The 16,975-nt window shown below is 28.6% G+C and overlaps 1 protein-coding gene and 1 long non-coding RNA gene across 2 annotated transcripts; one reads left to right on the forward strand and one right to left on the reverse strand.

The window, feature by feature from the left end:
* Nucleotides 1-7,268: 7,268 nt before the first annotated feature.
* Nucleotides 7,269-10,979, reverse strand: LOC137812931 (pectinesterase-like). Its single transcript, XM_068615189.1, has 3 exons — nucleotides 10,044-10,979; nucleotides 8,860-9,333; nucleotides 7,269-7,870 (listed from the first exon to the last, which is right to left on the reverse strand). The coding sequence occupies exons 1-3, from the start codon at nucleotides 10,906-10,908 to the stop codon at nucleotides 7,656-7,658; spliced, it is 1,554 nt and encodes a 517-aa protein (XP_068471290.1). The 5' UTR covers nucleotides 10,909-10,979; the 3' UTR covers nucleotides 7,269-7,655.
* Nucleotides 7,674-9,520, forward strand: LOC137812933 (uncharacterized). The gene is made up of 2 exons (XR_011081303.1): nucleotides 7,674-7,892; nucleotides 8,866-9,520. It is a non-coding gene; the product is annotated as an uncharacterized lncRNA (long non-coding RNA).
* Nucleotides 10,980-16,975: the final 5,996 nt, after the last annotated feature.

Genomic DNA, 16,975 nt, shown 5'->3' on the forward strand with positions numbered 1-16,975 from the left:
TTCTCTTATCGTAGATTTTCCTTAACTAAATACTTTAACTTTAAGGAAATAAATATATTCTTAATCAAAGATTTTACCTACTTAATGTGTCTTCTCTAATATATAAGAATCTTTTTTCTCTAATTTTATATACATGTCCTTCTTGTTAGTGTTGCTCAGTAATAAATGTTATTATCTATTTACAATTGACAATCTTGATACGATATTAAATGGCTTTAAAGAAAAAAATCGGGAGACGATCTGCAATTGACAATCTTGATACGATATTAAATGGCTTTAAAAAAAAAAATCGGGAGACAATCTGCTTCTATATTACCTTGGGTTCAATCCATGATGCTACAATAACAAAATAATGAAAATGTTGTACAAACAAAATGAGAAGGGGAACAAGAGAATGCAAAAGAGTTACAAAATGTCTATGATAAAAGTTTATGGAAGAAGACACTGACACAAGATTTTAAAATCTTTAAAAAAATATAACTTTCTTATCTAAAAGTCTCCTTCATGACATTCAACATTTCACACTCAAACTCAAATAAAGGAAAAAGAAGTTGAGTTTTTTTTATGAAATAGTCTATTTATAAAATTCCTAGGTGAAAAGTATATTCCTATTATTATAGATAATGAAATTGAATTAAGTAATACAATCAAGTTAAATACGTGTAAGAGTGCACAACAAGAAACTAAATATTTTTTTTTTCTATTCAATTAAATTCATAAAAACTCAAAAGTTTATAAATATAAATATTTACCAAAAGAAATACTCACTTAATTTTATTCCTTTTTCATTATTATTTTCAGGTTCTTAATAAATTTGAGTGTCAAAGGTTTTTTTTTTTTTAACTAGAACACCATTTAATATTCGACATTACAATTAATATTTATTCTCATAAAATCTACTAACTCAAAATTTGTTTATTTCATAACTCACTTAATAACACCTTCTAATAAAAATTATATATATAGTTTATTATCATATTAATACAAAAATCACTCTATTTTTTGTTTTCTTTTTATTCAGTTTTATCCTCTTAGTTTGTCTCTAGCCAACACTATCTTTCCATGAATTTTCCTCAATTCGGATTCCCAGTCCTTGTTACATTTTTTTGTTCAATATTTAGCTTATCATCATTTCCTCAGTTAAGGGGCAGATCCTCAGTGGTTTACTTTGAACTGTTAAATGAATTAGTTCTGCAACTCAATGTCTTATCTTATTGTATTCTTCTTTGAATGTGTCTTTTAAAAACAAAACTAAAAAAATTGGGTGAAAATTTCAAAGTTTGGTATGCATTATTGATAAGGAAATGACCTTCTTTAGACAGTGAAGTTGATTGATTATATTGGGATATTTAATTAGAATCCAGCAAATATACAATCCTATCTGTTTAAACAGCTCTTCTACTTTATTTGCAGATAAAATTATTTTCCTGAAATTGAACATTACACGATATAATAGTATTGATTTCTTTCTATCATAACTATGAATTGTAGCAAAATCTGTGACTGATTTCAGCGCATGACAGAGAAGTTAATTAGGTTAGAAAGACAAATTATATGAAGTAATAACGTAAGACAAACAACATTCATTACTGATGTTTCTATGCTTCCCAACATGGTTTTCTTACATTAAATAACCTTAAACACTTTTATCTTTATATGCACGCATATCCTTTTACCGATTATAATTCACCAATCATTGACGTTGGATGTACAAATCATGAGCTGGCTCATCACAACTTTGATGCATGACTATTGTTACAAATTCAATACAAAACTTAGTTGTTCAAATTTTGTAGAAAGTTTTTTGTTTTTTGTTTTTGTTATTGTTAGATTAGTTAAAATTTATCTGAATGTACCATACCCAGTTTTGTTTTGTTTTCCATCTTCTTCTTCTTATGCACTATGTTTTTTTTTTCTTTTCCTCTCTTGTTTTTTTTTTTTCTTCTGTTGATTGTCTGATAATTTTTTTAAGTGTAGCAATGTTATCCACTAAAAAAAAATCATTAAATAAAAATTAATTTTAAAGACAAAAAATAATTAATTGTTATAATAACTAAATTAGAGACTATTGATAAATTATTTTTAAATTATATCTAATTAGCTATCAAGGTTTTTCGACTAAATTTAGAATCTAAATAATTGGTTGTTAAAACTTTGATAACTAATTATATACCAATTTAAAAACTATTCATCAATATAATAGAAACTAGTTTAAAAATCAATAATGTTGTTAGTCTCTAAAATGGTCTTTGATTTAGTCACTATAGCAACTAATTATTTTTTTTCTAAAATTAATTTTTATATAATATTTTTTTTATAGTCTCATACTTTTTCAAACGAAAAGTCAACTTAAACACTAAATAAAGTGTAACAAGGAAGTCAATTGAACTTAAAAAATTGAACAACTATTTTCATGATTAAGAAGAATACATAAGTGAAGAATGTAACATACTTAGGAAAATAGTGAACAAGGACATGGAAAGCGCTATAGCGACCTGTTGCTTTGAGAAATTTTGAGCCAAGTAGAGATGATTAAGATAAGTAACATAAGAAAAAAAAAGTATACAAAATTCACAATCTTAAGTTTTGGATTAAAAATGATATTAATGATATATCAAGATTGTTAATGATATTAATTATTATTTATTAATAATGTAGGAAATATTAATCCAGCTTATTGCGATGTTAAAGAATAATTCACATAAACTAGTGGTTTGATTTATTATTTGTTGATACAGTCTATATAGACTATGAGTCTGTACAGAAATGTATTTTAAGTCTAAATCTTATTTTTACTCACTTATTATGTTTAGTTGATCTTGAATTTTAAAAAAAATAATTTTAAAATTAACTTAACCTTACTAAATAAATTATAAAATAATGTCTACATTTATTTTTATATTATAAAATGTTCTTTTATTTCACAATAAAAAAGATGTGGATTCCAAACACTCTTCACTTAGTCATGAATTGTCATAGAAAATTTTGGAAAAAATTTCCAAATCAGTCTTTAAAAAATGTATTATATAACTTATTGTTATTTGTATACAGAAATTCTCAACTAAATTATTATGACTGGTGCTGATAAATTAACACCGTGAACCAAAAAATATATACTTCACACTTTAAGAAATTATTATTTTTTATTTTTAATTTAAAATATTATTATATTATTACGAGTAATTGTTAAATATATAATTTTTACTGTTCAAGGTATAAAATAAACTTTTCTTTTATGACTTAACTTCTGGCAGGACATATAAAGACATTGAAGATCCTATATCAACTAAAGATTGACACATTTCATTGTATATATATGGGTGTAAATTTCATCTTATAAGTTGTTTTTATAAGGTTGAGTTAAAGTTAAAGTCTATTTTTTAATATAGTATCAGAACCATTTCGAATTTATCGTAGTGAGTGTTTGTTGCCTTATCAAGCCACCTGTTATCAGATCACCTATAATGTGTACTCTCACGTACGAGTTGACAACTTCAACACAAGGAAGTATTTGAATAACAAAAGTATGAAAATTTGAGAAAAGATATATGCAGAACTTATAAACTCAAAAGTTACAAATAATAAGACTGGTAAGTAGACAAATGTGAAATTATAATGCTATTGATGAAAAACATCAATCAAAGAATGAATGTCAAAGATTTATTAAAATGTTTTACATGCTATCTTAGATATATGTATAGAGTTGTCACATATACATGTTTTATCATTCTCTAAAATTATTTGAGGACTAAGATAAGGCATAATCCAATAATAGTGATATGACCATTCTTCTCTCAATAATTTTTAAAATAACGCTTAATTTAACTCCTGCCGACTACTCAAGATAAATATCAAAATCTAGCAAAAAAAAATACTGTAAATATACATGTCCAACGTTTTTAAATTAAAGGGCAAAATAAAATTATAATATGAAAAGCTTGAAAACAGATTTGAAATTTTTTTTATCAGCAATAAATGATAAATAAATGGGAATCACTTTAATGTGGTTCAACCCTTTTACAAGAACACATAGAATCCAACTCTTAACTTGACACGCAAAATCGTCGGATAAAAGACCAACCAAACCAAACGCTAACTAGTTTTACCGAATCAGTCGTATACAAGTTAAAGGATCCACAACCCAATACGAATAGGAAAAGTAAAGTTCGCGGAACTTTCCATTAATCCAAATTTCACCAACAAACAAAGACCTTCTTCTTCACCCCTTGTGGATACACATCACGATACATACATCTTTACAATTATAGTGACAAGGTTCCTTTATTCGCGGTGCATGTTTTGAAACTTGATACCTTTCTCGTACTTCTATTCACTACCAAGTATGTTTGTATCAGTAACAGCAGAACAACATGTACCTGTTTCTGTGTCCATTTCTCCTCGTTTTTTTTTCTTTTTCCCCAGCAACAACATTTTCTTTGCTTTTGCAACCAAGAATTTTCTTTGAAAAACAAAAATGTCTTTTAGTTTTTGGTTGAGATTCTTGCTGACTTATAATAAAATATTGGTAAATGAATAAATGGTGTTAATTAGAAGATTAGTGGAATGATTGCAATTTGTAGTATTAAGTTGACAATAAGAGTAATGAGATGTTGTTTATCAACCCTCTGATCGGTTGGTAGAGACAGTTGGGCCCTACTATCCAACTTTGTTTCACACACTATTATTGGCTCAAGAGATTTCTGTATATCAAGTCTTATGAGGCTCTTGTTAATCACAATAATATTTTTAATTATAAAATATTAATTTAATTTATGAAATTGAATTCTGTTAATCATGTAGGTCCTAACTGTTAGTGTTGGACAATGACAATAAATTATAAAATTTAAGATAATAATAAGTACTTGCTAATTAATAAGATTTTATTTAATATTTTGTAATTGTAATATATTGTGATAAATTTTACTCTCTTAACCCTCTCAATTAAACACTTTCCATATTCTCTCTATTTTACTTTTTGAGTGCATATTTTATCACTACAAGAAAATCATTAAATAAAAACTAATTTTAGAAAAAAAAATAGTAATTAAATTAAAAATATTTTTTAAACTATTTTTTTAATTAATTTTTAAATTAATATCTAATTAGTTATAAGATTTTTAATTATCAATTTTTATCAAGCAGGATATTTTAAGGTTTTATAGCAAAAATGCCTTGTACACATGTTTTTCTATAAATTATTTATCATGTATCTGTGGACAAGGTCATTATCCATTGTTACCTTTCATGTTGTGATGTAAATTGATTTTATGACAGGTTCCACATTTTATATATATATATATTATAAGTACAGCTTTTATTTAATGTATGGGCTTGAGCCCTTTGTAAGCTTTGAGCCCACTACATTTCCACGACATAAACTTTTCTTTATAATAAATAAATGAGAGTTGGATTTAATATTAATTAAGACACTATTAGTTATAATTTGTCACACACTGAATTTTTTTAATCTTGATTTATCACGATTCATTGGTGGGGATTATTTATAATGTTGTCTCTTTGGGAAAATTTGAGATAAAAGTCATCCTAATTTTGTTATTAGTCAATCAAATTAGAACAGTAAAAGTTATTATGTTGCTGTACGAACAAACACTAATTATTTGAACTTACTAACAACTATTTTTTTTTCATAAATATTTATGTAAGTAAAATATAAAATAGTTTAAATTAATTTATACACTGCACTTTTGTTTTGAAAAATCAGATCAAATGTTTTAATTTGTGATTGTTTAATTTATATATATATATATATAAGTGTTACAAAATAATAAAATAAAACTGATTTATTCATTTATTCTTTGGCAATAAAAAATAAAAGAAAATCAATATTTACCTACAGTTTTATTTTTAAGTTTAAGTATTTTAATCTGTTTTTATTTTTCCTCCAATCATTCTCCCTGGTTTGGTTCAACATCATAAGAAGTGGAAATTTTTTATCCTAGTAGTTTATTAAAATAAAGCTACCAAAATACAGCTATTAGAAATGATGGTGGACCAGTGATCCAGAAGGCTTTGAAGTCCTAATTAAACATCTTATCACACTTCATTTTCTTTTGCTTTTGCACGATTATAATCATAATTTTGCACAAAAGAATATGCTAATTACAACTTGTTGAAGAAGATGACTAGACTTAGCATGACTTGTATTTTCAGATTGGTTATTCTGTAATTCTATTTGATATATCACAATCCATAATTAGAATGTTAACATCACCAAAGGACCACAACCTAATTGTGTTTAACTTTCCATGTGAACTAGTTTCCTTAATTAATTACCATCTTAATTAGAAAACGACATTTATACTACATTTAGGTTTCATTTAATCTTCCATGCTTTGTGCTTATAATAGTCTAGTAATTCTTTAATTTCATGCACTATGCCTTTTATCACACACACACACATTTCTTTTAGTTTCAGATGAAACATTAATTACACCCTCCAAAATCTTCCACCTAACCTCAAATTAACATAAATTCAATTATAATTTGCCTAGCAGTATTTTCTTTTTATAGTTTACTTTTCTCCATTTGGGTTTAGATTTTTTTAATTTTCAATTTCAAGCCCAAATTTCTCGCCACTGGAGTGTGGGTCCTGTTGCAGGGATTGTAATTATCAGTGGTGTTATTTCACACATGTAATTATCAATGGTGTTATTTCGCACATGTAATTATCAAGGGTGTTATTTCACACAAATGACTTTTGTTTTGAAAGTATACATTTAGAATGACTTTTAATGACTGAAACCTTGCTTAGTGAAGAGAGAAAAAAACATTTTTGTATGTTTCCTACATAAACGTTTTTTTACGACCAAACAAATAATGATATAATCGGGAGAAATAAAGAAATAAAAGTAATGGAGCTGAAGAAAAATAATGTATTATATAAATATATATATAAAAATGCATTATAATAATATAATTTTTTGGAGGAATATTTGTGTTGAGCAAAGATTTTGTATTTTTTTTTGTTTTTGTTGTGTTTGTACTATGTTAAAGAGTTGTATTTTTTTAAAGAGGACTGAAAAGAATTTTTATTTTTGTTGTTATTAAAGATGATTCTCTTTTATTATTTTTTAGATAAGGATTTGTAGGTAGTTTTTGTTAGAAATTTAGGATATATTGAGAAATGAAATCCTATTTTCTATTTCTTATATTTTGTGTAAGATTAAATAATTATTTAAATGATTCATATTTATTTATTATTTTTTTATAAAAAAATATTAAATTACAGTGGTATAAGATGGAAAAACTTGAAGAAAAGACTTTTTATACATTTATACAATGAACACAGAAGGTGCAATTTTACAACAATTATTCACATATACAGTCAGAAAAAAAAAGTACAGAATATTGGTATCTATCTATCTATCGATCAAGTACTATGATGGATGGATGATGCTTCCTTCCAGGTTTTGTCGACAAAAGGAACAGAGTGTCCTAAAGACATGGGAAAGACGAAACCCACAAATTGAAGTACACCATTTTTTGTACCCTTTGTACAAGAAAAATATCAAGACACAATAAACCACATGACAATTTAGTTTCCCTTTCTTTAAGGAACTTGTTATGTCCCATTCTGGAAACAACACAAGCCAAGTCCTCCCCACAACACACACATCGCTTTAAGTCTTCTTTTTTCATAACCCTGCATCGAAGGGCACGCCACTCCCCGGAATCCACGACCCACCGGCCAAGAATTCTCCCACGGTGAACTTCACCGCATCAGAACTCGACATCACACGAAAACCTCCCCATTTCACCCTTCCTCCGGTGCTGGCTCCTGCTCCGGTGTTCGCATATTCACCGTAATACAGAGTGCTCAGAGCAAAGTTTCCACTCCACTCAGACCAACCTGAAGAAACAACCACTTCTAGGTAAATACTCCACTTTCACTCTTATGTTATTTATGTCTATTTTCTAGGTAAAAAATATAGTAGAAAGCTATTCAAATTAGTAGCATGTTAGTTTCACAAATCTTTATTTTTATTTTAATCACAAAAATTATACATTTAAAAAAAAATATTTAAATATTAAAATAATAATTTCATGACATTAAACAGGTTCAAAATGTAAACGTTGTCAAGAAAATAATAATTATATCCCTTAAATGGGATAAAAGTCGGTAAGCTGAGTTTTTCTTTTATTTTAATTATTTCTATCTCTATTCTTTTCAATCATATCACTCATTTATATCTACTTTTTCTTTTTCTTTCTATCCCCATACACCACCAAAGGGCACTTAGGCTCTTCTAGCTGATTATTATCCTTCTACGTCTATGAATAATTTTACATATTATATATTTTAAAAACTTGTTATTTTTCTCTCTTTTTTCAATGTATACTTATATTACTTATACATCTTTTCTCACCACCTAAAATTATTTTATAACTACAATTTTTTAATTCAAAAAATAATTATAATACTTTCTTTTCACTTAAAATTTATCTTCATGTATTTTTATTGTTAAAAAATTATCTCTCACTAGTATTTTTCCTTCTAGCAGTTGTACTTGCACGATGAACAAAGACAAGGAGTCACACTTTAACCTTATGTTTTTCTCTATCATCGTAGAAGATGAAGTTTCCAACTTCACTATCAAAGACAAGCAAAAATAATAACATAATAATAAAGGACACGGGAAATCTCATGTCTATCTTGTTTAGATTTTTCTATCTTATATTAAAGTGAAAATAAAGTTAAATAACGTTTATCTTAAATGATTGGACTAACCATTTATAAAATAGAGTTGTGTAAGTTGATTTTTACTTGAGATAAAACAACACAAGCCTTTTTATTATAAAATATAGATGCAGTTATATAGTATGAAAAAAGTGGTGAACCTGCAGGGTTAATCAAGCCATCAAGGGCACTCTTCATAACCACAGTCCTTGAATACTTCTGCCATGGACGACCAAGATAGGTTCTGAAAGAGCCCTGCACCGCTTTCAGGTCCCCAGCTGCAGTGATGACACAGTTATGGATGATGATGCCTGTGTTCTCGTTAGGGTCGGTTCTTCCTTGTGCTGTCACCGAGTTCTGCTGGTTGCTCATCGGTTTCCTCACGTATATGTTGCAGTTTTGTAACACCGACACGGCGTCCCCGAAAATGAAGTCTACGGTTCCGTAGATGTCACAGTCACGGTAGAATTGCCGGTTGGCGTAGACGTATAAGGTGTCTTGGTACCCCTTAAAGCTGCACCGGTAAAACACAGAGTGGTCGGCACCGGAACGGAGAGCCACCGCTTGGTGCTTCTGCGGTCCGGCGGTGTTCTCGAAGGTGATGTCCCGAGCAATGAAGTTATCTCCAGAAACCGCTGTAACAATAATCAACGGTTTCAACTAGTGAGTACGTGGAAAAGTTATAGATGCAAAATAAATAAATAAGTCTTTTATTGTTGTTTGTCTTTGTCATGGAGAGATATTTTCACCAAGTGTAAAGTGAAAATATTTTTGTTTATGTCACTTTTGAAATTATAATAATATTAGAGTTTGTTATGGTTACTTTCAGTGTTTGAAAAATGATTTTTTTTTTCATAGGAAAATGACTTGAAGTTTTGATTATGATCGTCCGTAACACCAAGTTGTACAGAAATGAGTACTACTCATGTCCCTGTCCCAACGGGGCCCTGTGATATAGGGTTTAATTTTCAGAAGAGTGAAAAGAAATTTAAACTATTATTTTTACAGTTTTTATCAGCTATTATATTTTATCAAAATAGAGAAAAACTAAACATGATCAAATGATCATGAGTAGATACTTTTTAATACTATAAATCATTCACATGCTATCGTTTCATTTTTTAGCTTGGTTGATGACAAGGATGGAAAATTTTCATTTAGGTTTGTTTATATCTAGTTCTAGACACATGCATGGGTTTTATAAGAATACACAAGTTTTTTAAAGATATATATAAACAGATATGAATGCATGTTTAACTAGTTGCTATATTGATTAAAATCTTAATAGTTAATTAGATATTAATGATTTTTTTTAGTGTTAGATTATGATAGAGAATGAACTTACCAAAAGTAGCAGAGCGAAAGGTAGTGGAACCATCTTGAGCGTTATTACTACCAGTAACAATAGTAGCACCCATCCCATCTCCGATGATCATCAAGTTCTTCACAGTCCTCTTGATATCGATACTCTCTTTGTAAACACCAGCTTTGACATGCACCACAACACGCCCTTTCCCACTGAGCTTAGAAGCTGCAGCCACACCCTCTGAGATGGTCTTATAGTTCCCACTCCCATCCTGCGCCACCACAACATCAGCTTTTGATGCTGTTTCCTGAAGAAGCTTTCTGTCTGAATGTGACATCCAAGAGGGGAAGCCATCGGAAAGCAACCTTCGCCCACCATTTTGTTTAGTCGAAGACAATGATGCCAAACTCATAGCCTTGCTAAGGGACAAGGAATTGCTAAGAAGTTTGGAGAAGTTGGTTAACATGGAGGGGAAGTGGTTTAGGTGAGAGGGAAGGTTGAACTCAGTGAAACCATTTTGGCATGTTTGGTGATTGGCAATGGAAGCACTTTGCCAAGTCAACCTGTCATTTAGATTGTTGGAGTTCAGTGAGCGTTTGAGCTGATAAAGTGTGTCCTCATAGAGCTCCAAACAATCTTCCCAAGCGGACTTGGATCTTTTGTCTTTGAAATTATTCAAGTCCATGTTTGAGACAAGTTTATAAACCTCCATGGCTTGGTTCAGGCTGACCTTAAGGGTCATGTCATGGAAGGAAGAGGATGAAGCATCCATGGTAGTGTCAACGTAATGTTTGCAGAGACGGGGGTAGGGTGTTTCATTGCATGACAATTGTTTGCCATGCACAAGCAAGAGGGAATGAAGAAGACAGTATCCAATGAAACAGTTGAAAAAGAGGTTTTCCATATGGAAAATGCAGTGATCAAAATGGCTCTTTAGTGCTTTGTAGGAGAGAGAGGATTGGTTTAGAAATGTTTGTGGATAAAAAGTGCAAGGAATGGTGCTATATATAGCCTCGAACTTGGCATTGGTAGGCCATGCAGTTATGCATATATGTGGCGTAAAAGTCCCTGAGGAACCCACATTAGGGTTTTCCATTTGAAAAGTGCGTGGACATGTAATATGTGGGGCATGCATTATGTTTACGTGACAATGCATGTTTAGCATTAGTGCGTTTCATTACTCAATAATTAAATTAGGGAAAGAAACCTCTGTGTATATTTTGTTTTTATTTTTTATTTTTTTATCAATAAATAAATAAATAAGATCACTTTAGTTCAAGTAGAAGCTTTCATAGTGATCCCCTGTTATTATGAAATAAAAATGGCACTTTTTCTGATTTAGTTGAAGCTAATCCACTAGTTTATTCAACTTAGCGTGTGATGCAATTTTGGTGCCACGTAAATTTTCGTTTTCAGACTTTTTGAAATTTGTCTGCCACGTACGATTTCATAAAGTGGAAGTGACAGACACAATATACCAATTAGATAATGGTCCATGTATTATGTTGCTTTTTCTATGCTCATCAAAAAACTTTTGTTGCTTTTTCTATTTCAAACTATGAGTTTTAGTCGCCTAAGTACAATAGCTTTCGACATGAAGCTTTCACTTCCCTATTGATCCCACTCGTTTTGCTTCTTTAATTACATCCACTTATCTTCTTTGCAAATTGATGAAACTTCTTTCAAATTAAGTTATGAGAATCTTGTTACACATTATGACTTTTTCATCAAGCTTTATCACTACCCAACTATTTCCACTAAATTTGGCACAGTTCGTTCAAGTTAATCTTCATCACGTTTCTTTGAAATTTAGGCACACGTTAGCATGCAATATATAATTATTCAACAATTTATGTTTTTCTAAAAATGGTTTATGGGATGATATTAGGGTTTGTGAAGCCCTATATCAATGCTAGTATACAATTTAGATTTTGTAGACGCTTTGAAATACCCGAAATACTTTCATATTTACAATTTTTTTATACTGATAAAAAGTAAAAAGATATTAGGGCTCTGTAATTTGTTTACCTTATCATATCATTTAGTTCACCTTATCATCGCTGAAATTAAAGTTGTTAAAATTATAAAAGTAAATTTATGACTCTTCTCTACATTATTTTCAATTTATTTTAATAAAAATAGAAGCGAAACTTTTCTAATAAGTTTGTTTCCAAGTCTCTTAATCACAACAATTCCTTTCTGTTCTATTATTGTCACACATACACTTTATCTCCCATCACATTCTATTTTTATTTCTATTTATTGTATTGTTTTACGTAGTTCACTGTTTCTTCTCTCTCTTTCTTTTCTGCACCAGTAAAAAGGAGAACATTTTGTCTTTAAACCAATGATGTTAATTAGCACTTTTCTACAATTCAGACTTGGGAATATATATAATCATAACTTGAATTCAGGTTATGTTTTTTGTGTAGACTTTGCACAAACTAGAAGGGGCCAGAGCTTGAGGGATATGTTCAATAAAAATTTCATGAAATCGTTCATATGTAAAACACAGTATTCATGTTTCTTCACCTTCATTCAACAACTTACGCTTTTTGTCACATCATCTATCCAACAATATTAAGTCACTTATCATCATTAATTATGTATTATTATCGTAAATAAATAAACAAATAAGATTAAGGAAAAAGAAGTATAGTTGTATTGGGCAAAATGTTTTTAAATTCCTATATTAGTATCTTTGTGTTTATCTTAACAAGTATTTGTTGGACTTATCAAATCATTCGTTATAGGGTCACTATCGGATTATCTATAACATATATTTCTACGCACGAGTTAATAATCTCGACGTGAAGAGAGTGTGTTGGAGATCTCACATCGACTAGAGATTAGGACATAGATGCAAACCTCACCTCAAGAGCCGATTTTATGGAGTTGAGTTAAACATAAAGTCTACTTCTTAACAATATTAGTTTTGCATTCAGACGGACCAAATTTATATTTTCATTTGTTTTTATTATACAAATATTTTATAATACATACCATGCAATTCTTCTTGTAAAATAAAAATGAAAAATACAACAGACAACATAGTAAATATGACAAAAAAAAATGTTATATATAAAGTGTTATATATATATATATATATATATATATATATCATAGACCTCAAAATAGAAAAGTATTAGGAATTTGAAGTGATATAATAATGACCTAACCAGAGAGACCTAGAGATGGAGACAGAGAGATGGTACTTTCATTAATTAGCTACAGTCCTATGGTAACACAACACAACACAACAAAGTAGTTTCCTAACACATGAAATTACTCGTGATGAAGCTTTGCTTTTAGGGTTCTTATCCAAACCAGAACTTCAGAAGCAAAACCAGTAATTAATTAGGTGACCATCACACAGTGTTCTCTCTCCCCCTTAGCCCAACAGGGAAATTACACACTGATATGGTTGTTGCTCTGTCGTCTACAATTTTCATGTATAAATACTGTACACTTTTGTCACACCACGTGTCTTCCAAACCCTCGTTCTTATCAACCTTTGCTTAAAAAACTATACAAATATAACAATGCATGCACACGTGTCAACCCAATGGCCCCAAATTCTTCATATTCTATTTGGATAATTTCTCCTTTGTTTTGCTTCTACGTTGTTCTTTTTATATGTAATTAGTTGATAATAACAAAATGATAATAGAGAGTCCTTGTCATAATCTCTTTCATTAGGACAAAGACTACTCCAACCACCAAGGCATGCAAAGCCATGACATCTTCAAAAGTTGTGATCCATAGCCAGACATGCTCGTCAACTAATTTAGAACAAACATTGGCCACAAATTTTATTTCCATAATTTCTTTAAATCAATTTTAAACATGAACTAGTTTAAAAATTAGGTGAAATAGATTTTTCGTTTCCAAATACTGGCTTTTCTCTTTTTCTCTTAAGAAGTGTACTTCTCAAATACGAATCAAACATTAAATCTCTATACTTCCTAAAATCTTTTGGCTAATGGATTTGTAACACTAGTTTGAACAACAAATTTATAAGAATTTATGAGAAGAAGAAAAAGAAAAAAGCATCTCCCTATGTTAAAATCAATTTATTACGTACAGAGTAGTTTTAATTTATAAAAAAAAAAAATTTCGGGTATATTTGTAAAAGAATTAAACAAACATGCTCTTAGATTAATATTTCCTTAGTAATAGAGTTTTGTAGAAGTTGTTGAAGTATTGAGATTTACTAGCTATTGTAAGGTGTTAAATAACGTTTTTAACACTAAAAAATCAATAAAATAACAATCATATTTAAAGATAAAAATAATTAATCACTTTATTAACTAAATTAGATATTAATTTAGAGACTAAAATATTATAAAATTATTAATATTTAAAGTAATTTTTATTATTAGTTACATAGGTTTTTGTTATTAATATTTAGATTTTAAATTAATTTATATTAGATTAATTTATAATATAAAATAGTAAACTAAAATCTTGATAACTAAGGATTATATATCAATTTAAAAATTATTTTATAAATTTTTATTAATAATAGAAACTAATTTAGATATAATAATTTTTTTAATTTATAAAATAGTAACTATTTATTTTGTTTTCTAAAATTAATTTTTATTTAATAATTTTTTTTAGTGGTAAGGTTTTAGTATCTCTAATATCTTTGTGTGTGGTGTTAGTAAATATGAAATTACAAAGATTTTCCAAAACAACTAAAACACAGAAAAAACATTTAATTCAGTCATCTACCTTGGACTTTTGTTTTTTGATGAGCAAAGGATAAATATCGTGGACTTTTGTAATCTGAAGCTACGTTATTAGATGCTCTTATGCAATGGAGCATGTAATAAAAAATTGTGGCATCTATCAGATTTCATACCATATGGGTATACCATCTTTCAAACAACAGCAGATTCAACAATTTGCAATTCATATATTTATTCAAGTAAGGTTTCAACTTTTCTTTCTTCAACATAATATTTTGCTGGACTTAGCTTAGGAATAAGCTTATCTCAACCAAAATTGATAAGAAACATTGCAGTAAGTCTTGCACATACTCATGCAGTAACAGACCTGCATGTACTTTTTTATAAAGCACTTTTATAAAGTGCAAAAGGGAATTTCTTAATACTCTCAACCATTCATTTATATAGATGACACATTGTTTTCATAAACTTAATCTAATACAACCCATCAAATCAAATAATTGGCGTTGCATCCAGAACTAAGCAATGTTTACAATAAACAATAATCCGTTTAATTATTTAAGAAGAAAAGTAGGAACACAAGGTTCAAATGAACTCATGACTTGGTAGCAAAGCCTCTGCATTGACTTTATTTTGTTAATTATCATTTCATATTCTTATGATGCTTTCTGGCATAGCCCTTTCTTTCTTGATGTGTCTTTCTATAATTTTGGCATAACTCGTGTAGTCTTTTATGAACCTAATGATTCAGTTTTTGCTTTTGGGGTAGGAGGAAATAGGGCACTTTATAGGCCATACACTGCCTTCAATATTCCTAAAGCACTATGTTTTGCATACCAGTTTTATAGTTTTTTTTTATTAAAAAAAAATATAATAAATATAATTAACATTTACAAAGCAAATAGGTCATACAATTTAAGAAAATTTCGACTATCTATTATATCACTACTAATTAGAAAACAACTTAAAATTTAAAGATAAATTCGTTTTCTATCGACAACTATTATATCAGAAGTTTTACACTGATCAGACAAATTTGTTGATTTTCATGAAATTATATCTAGAATGAAAATTTGCCTGTTCACCATCATGGAACAAAGTTGCAAATCCACTAACTTGATCTTAATAATTAGTACATACTATGGAGAAGAGGGATCATTGAAAATTGTGGCCATTATGTGGACCTTATTTGAGATGAAAATGACATAGTTGTGTTGGTGTCTACCTCTTAGAATTAATGAATATGCTAATCACATCTGTTATTATTATGCAAAAATTGATAGCTGTATTAGTGAGTATGCTGGTTTATCTTATTAAGGTAATCAGACTAAAACTGTATCATTAAGCTTAATTGTCTGAAGCCTGAGAAATTAATGGGTGTTCGTATTAAGGTGCCATTGCTCAATAACACTTTGCTCTAATATGTGTAATCGATTATCTTGATCTGGAATAAACCCAAATCTATCATACAAAATTAATTGTGTGGCACCTCACTCTTGCACAAAGGTACATCTACATATGAGTTTCTTCATAAATTAATATTAGCTTGTATAAATTAAAAAATTAAAAAATTATGTAAATTTTTTTTACAAGTTAACTTATGCATGAAATTATTTTAATTTGTGGAGAATTTTATTTTATTTTTTTCTTACTTTTATCTTCCAGAGGCGTTTTTAAAAATAATATCGTCTAAACATGTTTAATTAAAATAAATAAATTATGAGCTACAAAACCTAAAATTGATTACTTGTCTCACCAAAATAAATTAACTTGATTTTTCTTCTAATTATTATTTTGAAGAGGTGACATATGTCGTTAGATATAATCTATGATCTCTATAGGCAGAATGAATTATGCACATCTTCAAATAAGAAGATAATGTATCAAGCATTATGTAATGTAAATAATTTCTACAACAAATCAAATTTCTGAAATTCCACTATATTTAATTTGCAAATTAAATTATTAAATATTTTAAGGTCAAATTTTATAAAAAATTATTTAATAAATAATTCTACATAAAAAAATATTTAATAAAAAGTTTCAAAAACATATGTTACTAATAAATATAAATAGTTTTTGGAATTTATTTCACCCACTTTTCACTGATCTAAATAAATTAACAAAAATAGTCTATATTTTATTTATTTAGTATTTATTCAACCAATATATTTTTTTTCATTTTTTATTTATTGCATTGAGTCTAGAAGACATAATGAATGGCAATCCACTCACCAATACAATCCAATAACTATAGTTAAATAATCAGAAAATATA

This window comes from Phaseolus vulgaris, chromosome 2 (assembly GCF_000499845.2).
Source record: "Phaseolus vulgaris cultivar G19833 chromosome 2, P. vulgaris v2.0, whole genome shotgun sequence".
Lineage (NCBI taxonomy): Eukaryota > Viridiplantae > Streptophyta > Magnoliopsida > Fabales > Fabaceae > Phaseolus > Phaseolus vulgaris.

What these genes read in the sequence shown, in the direction of transcription:
- LOC137812931 (XM_068615189.1), bottom strand. Translation starts at nt 10,908, where the DNA reads ATGGAAAACCTCTTTTTCAACTGTTTCATTGGATACTGTCTTCTTCAT. An exon ending in CTTTCGCTCTGCTACTTTTG is followed by an intron (nt 9,334 to 10,043) that starts GTAAGTTCATTC and finishes TTATTGTTACAG; the next exon opens with CGGTTTCTGGAGATAACTTC. An exon ending in TGGCTTGATTAACCCTGCAG is followed by an intron (nt 7,871 to 8,859) that starts GTTCACCACTTT and finishes TTGTTTCTTCAG; the next exon opens with GTTGGTCTGAGTGGAGTGGA.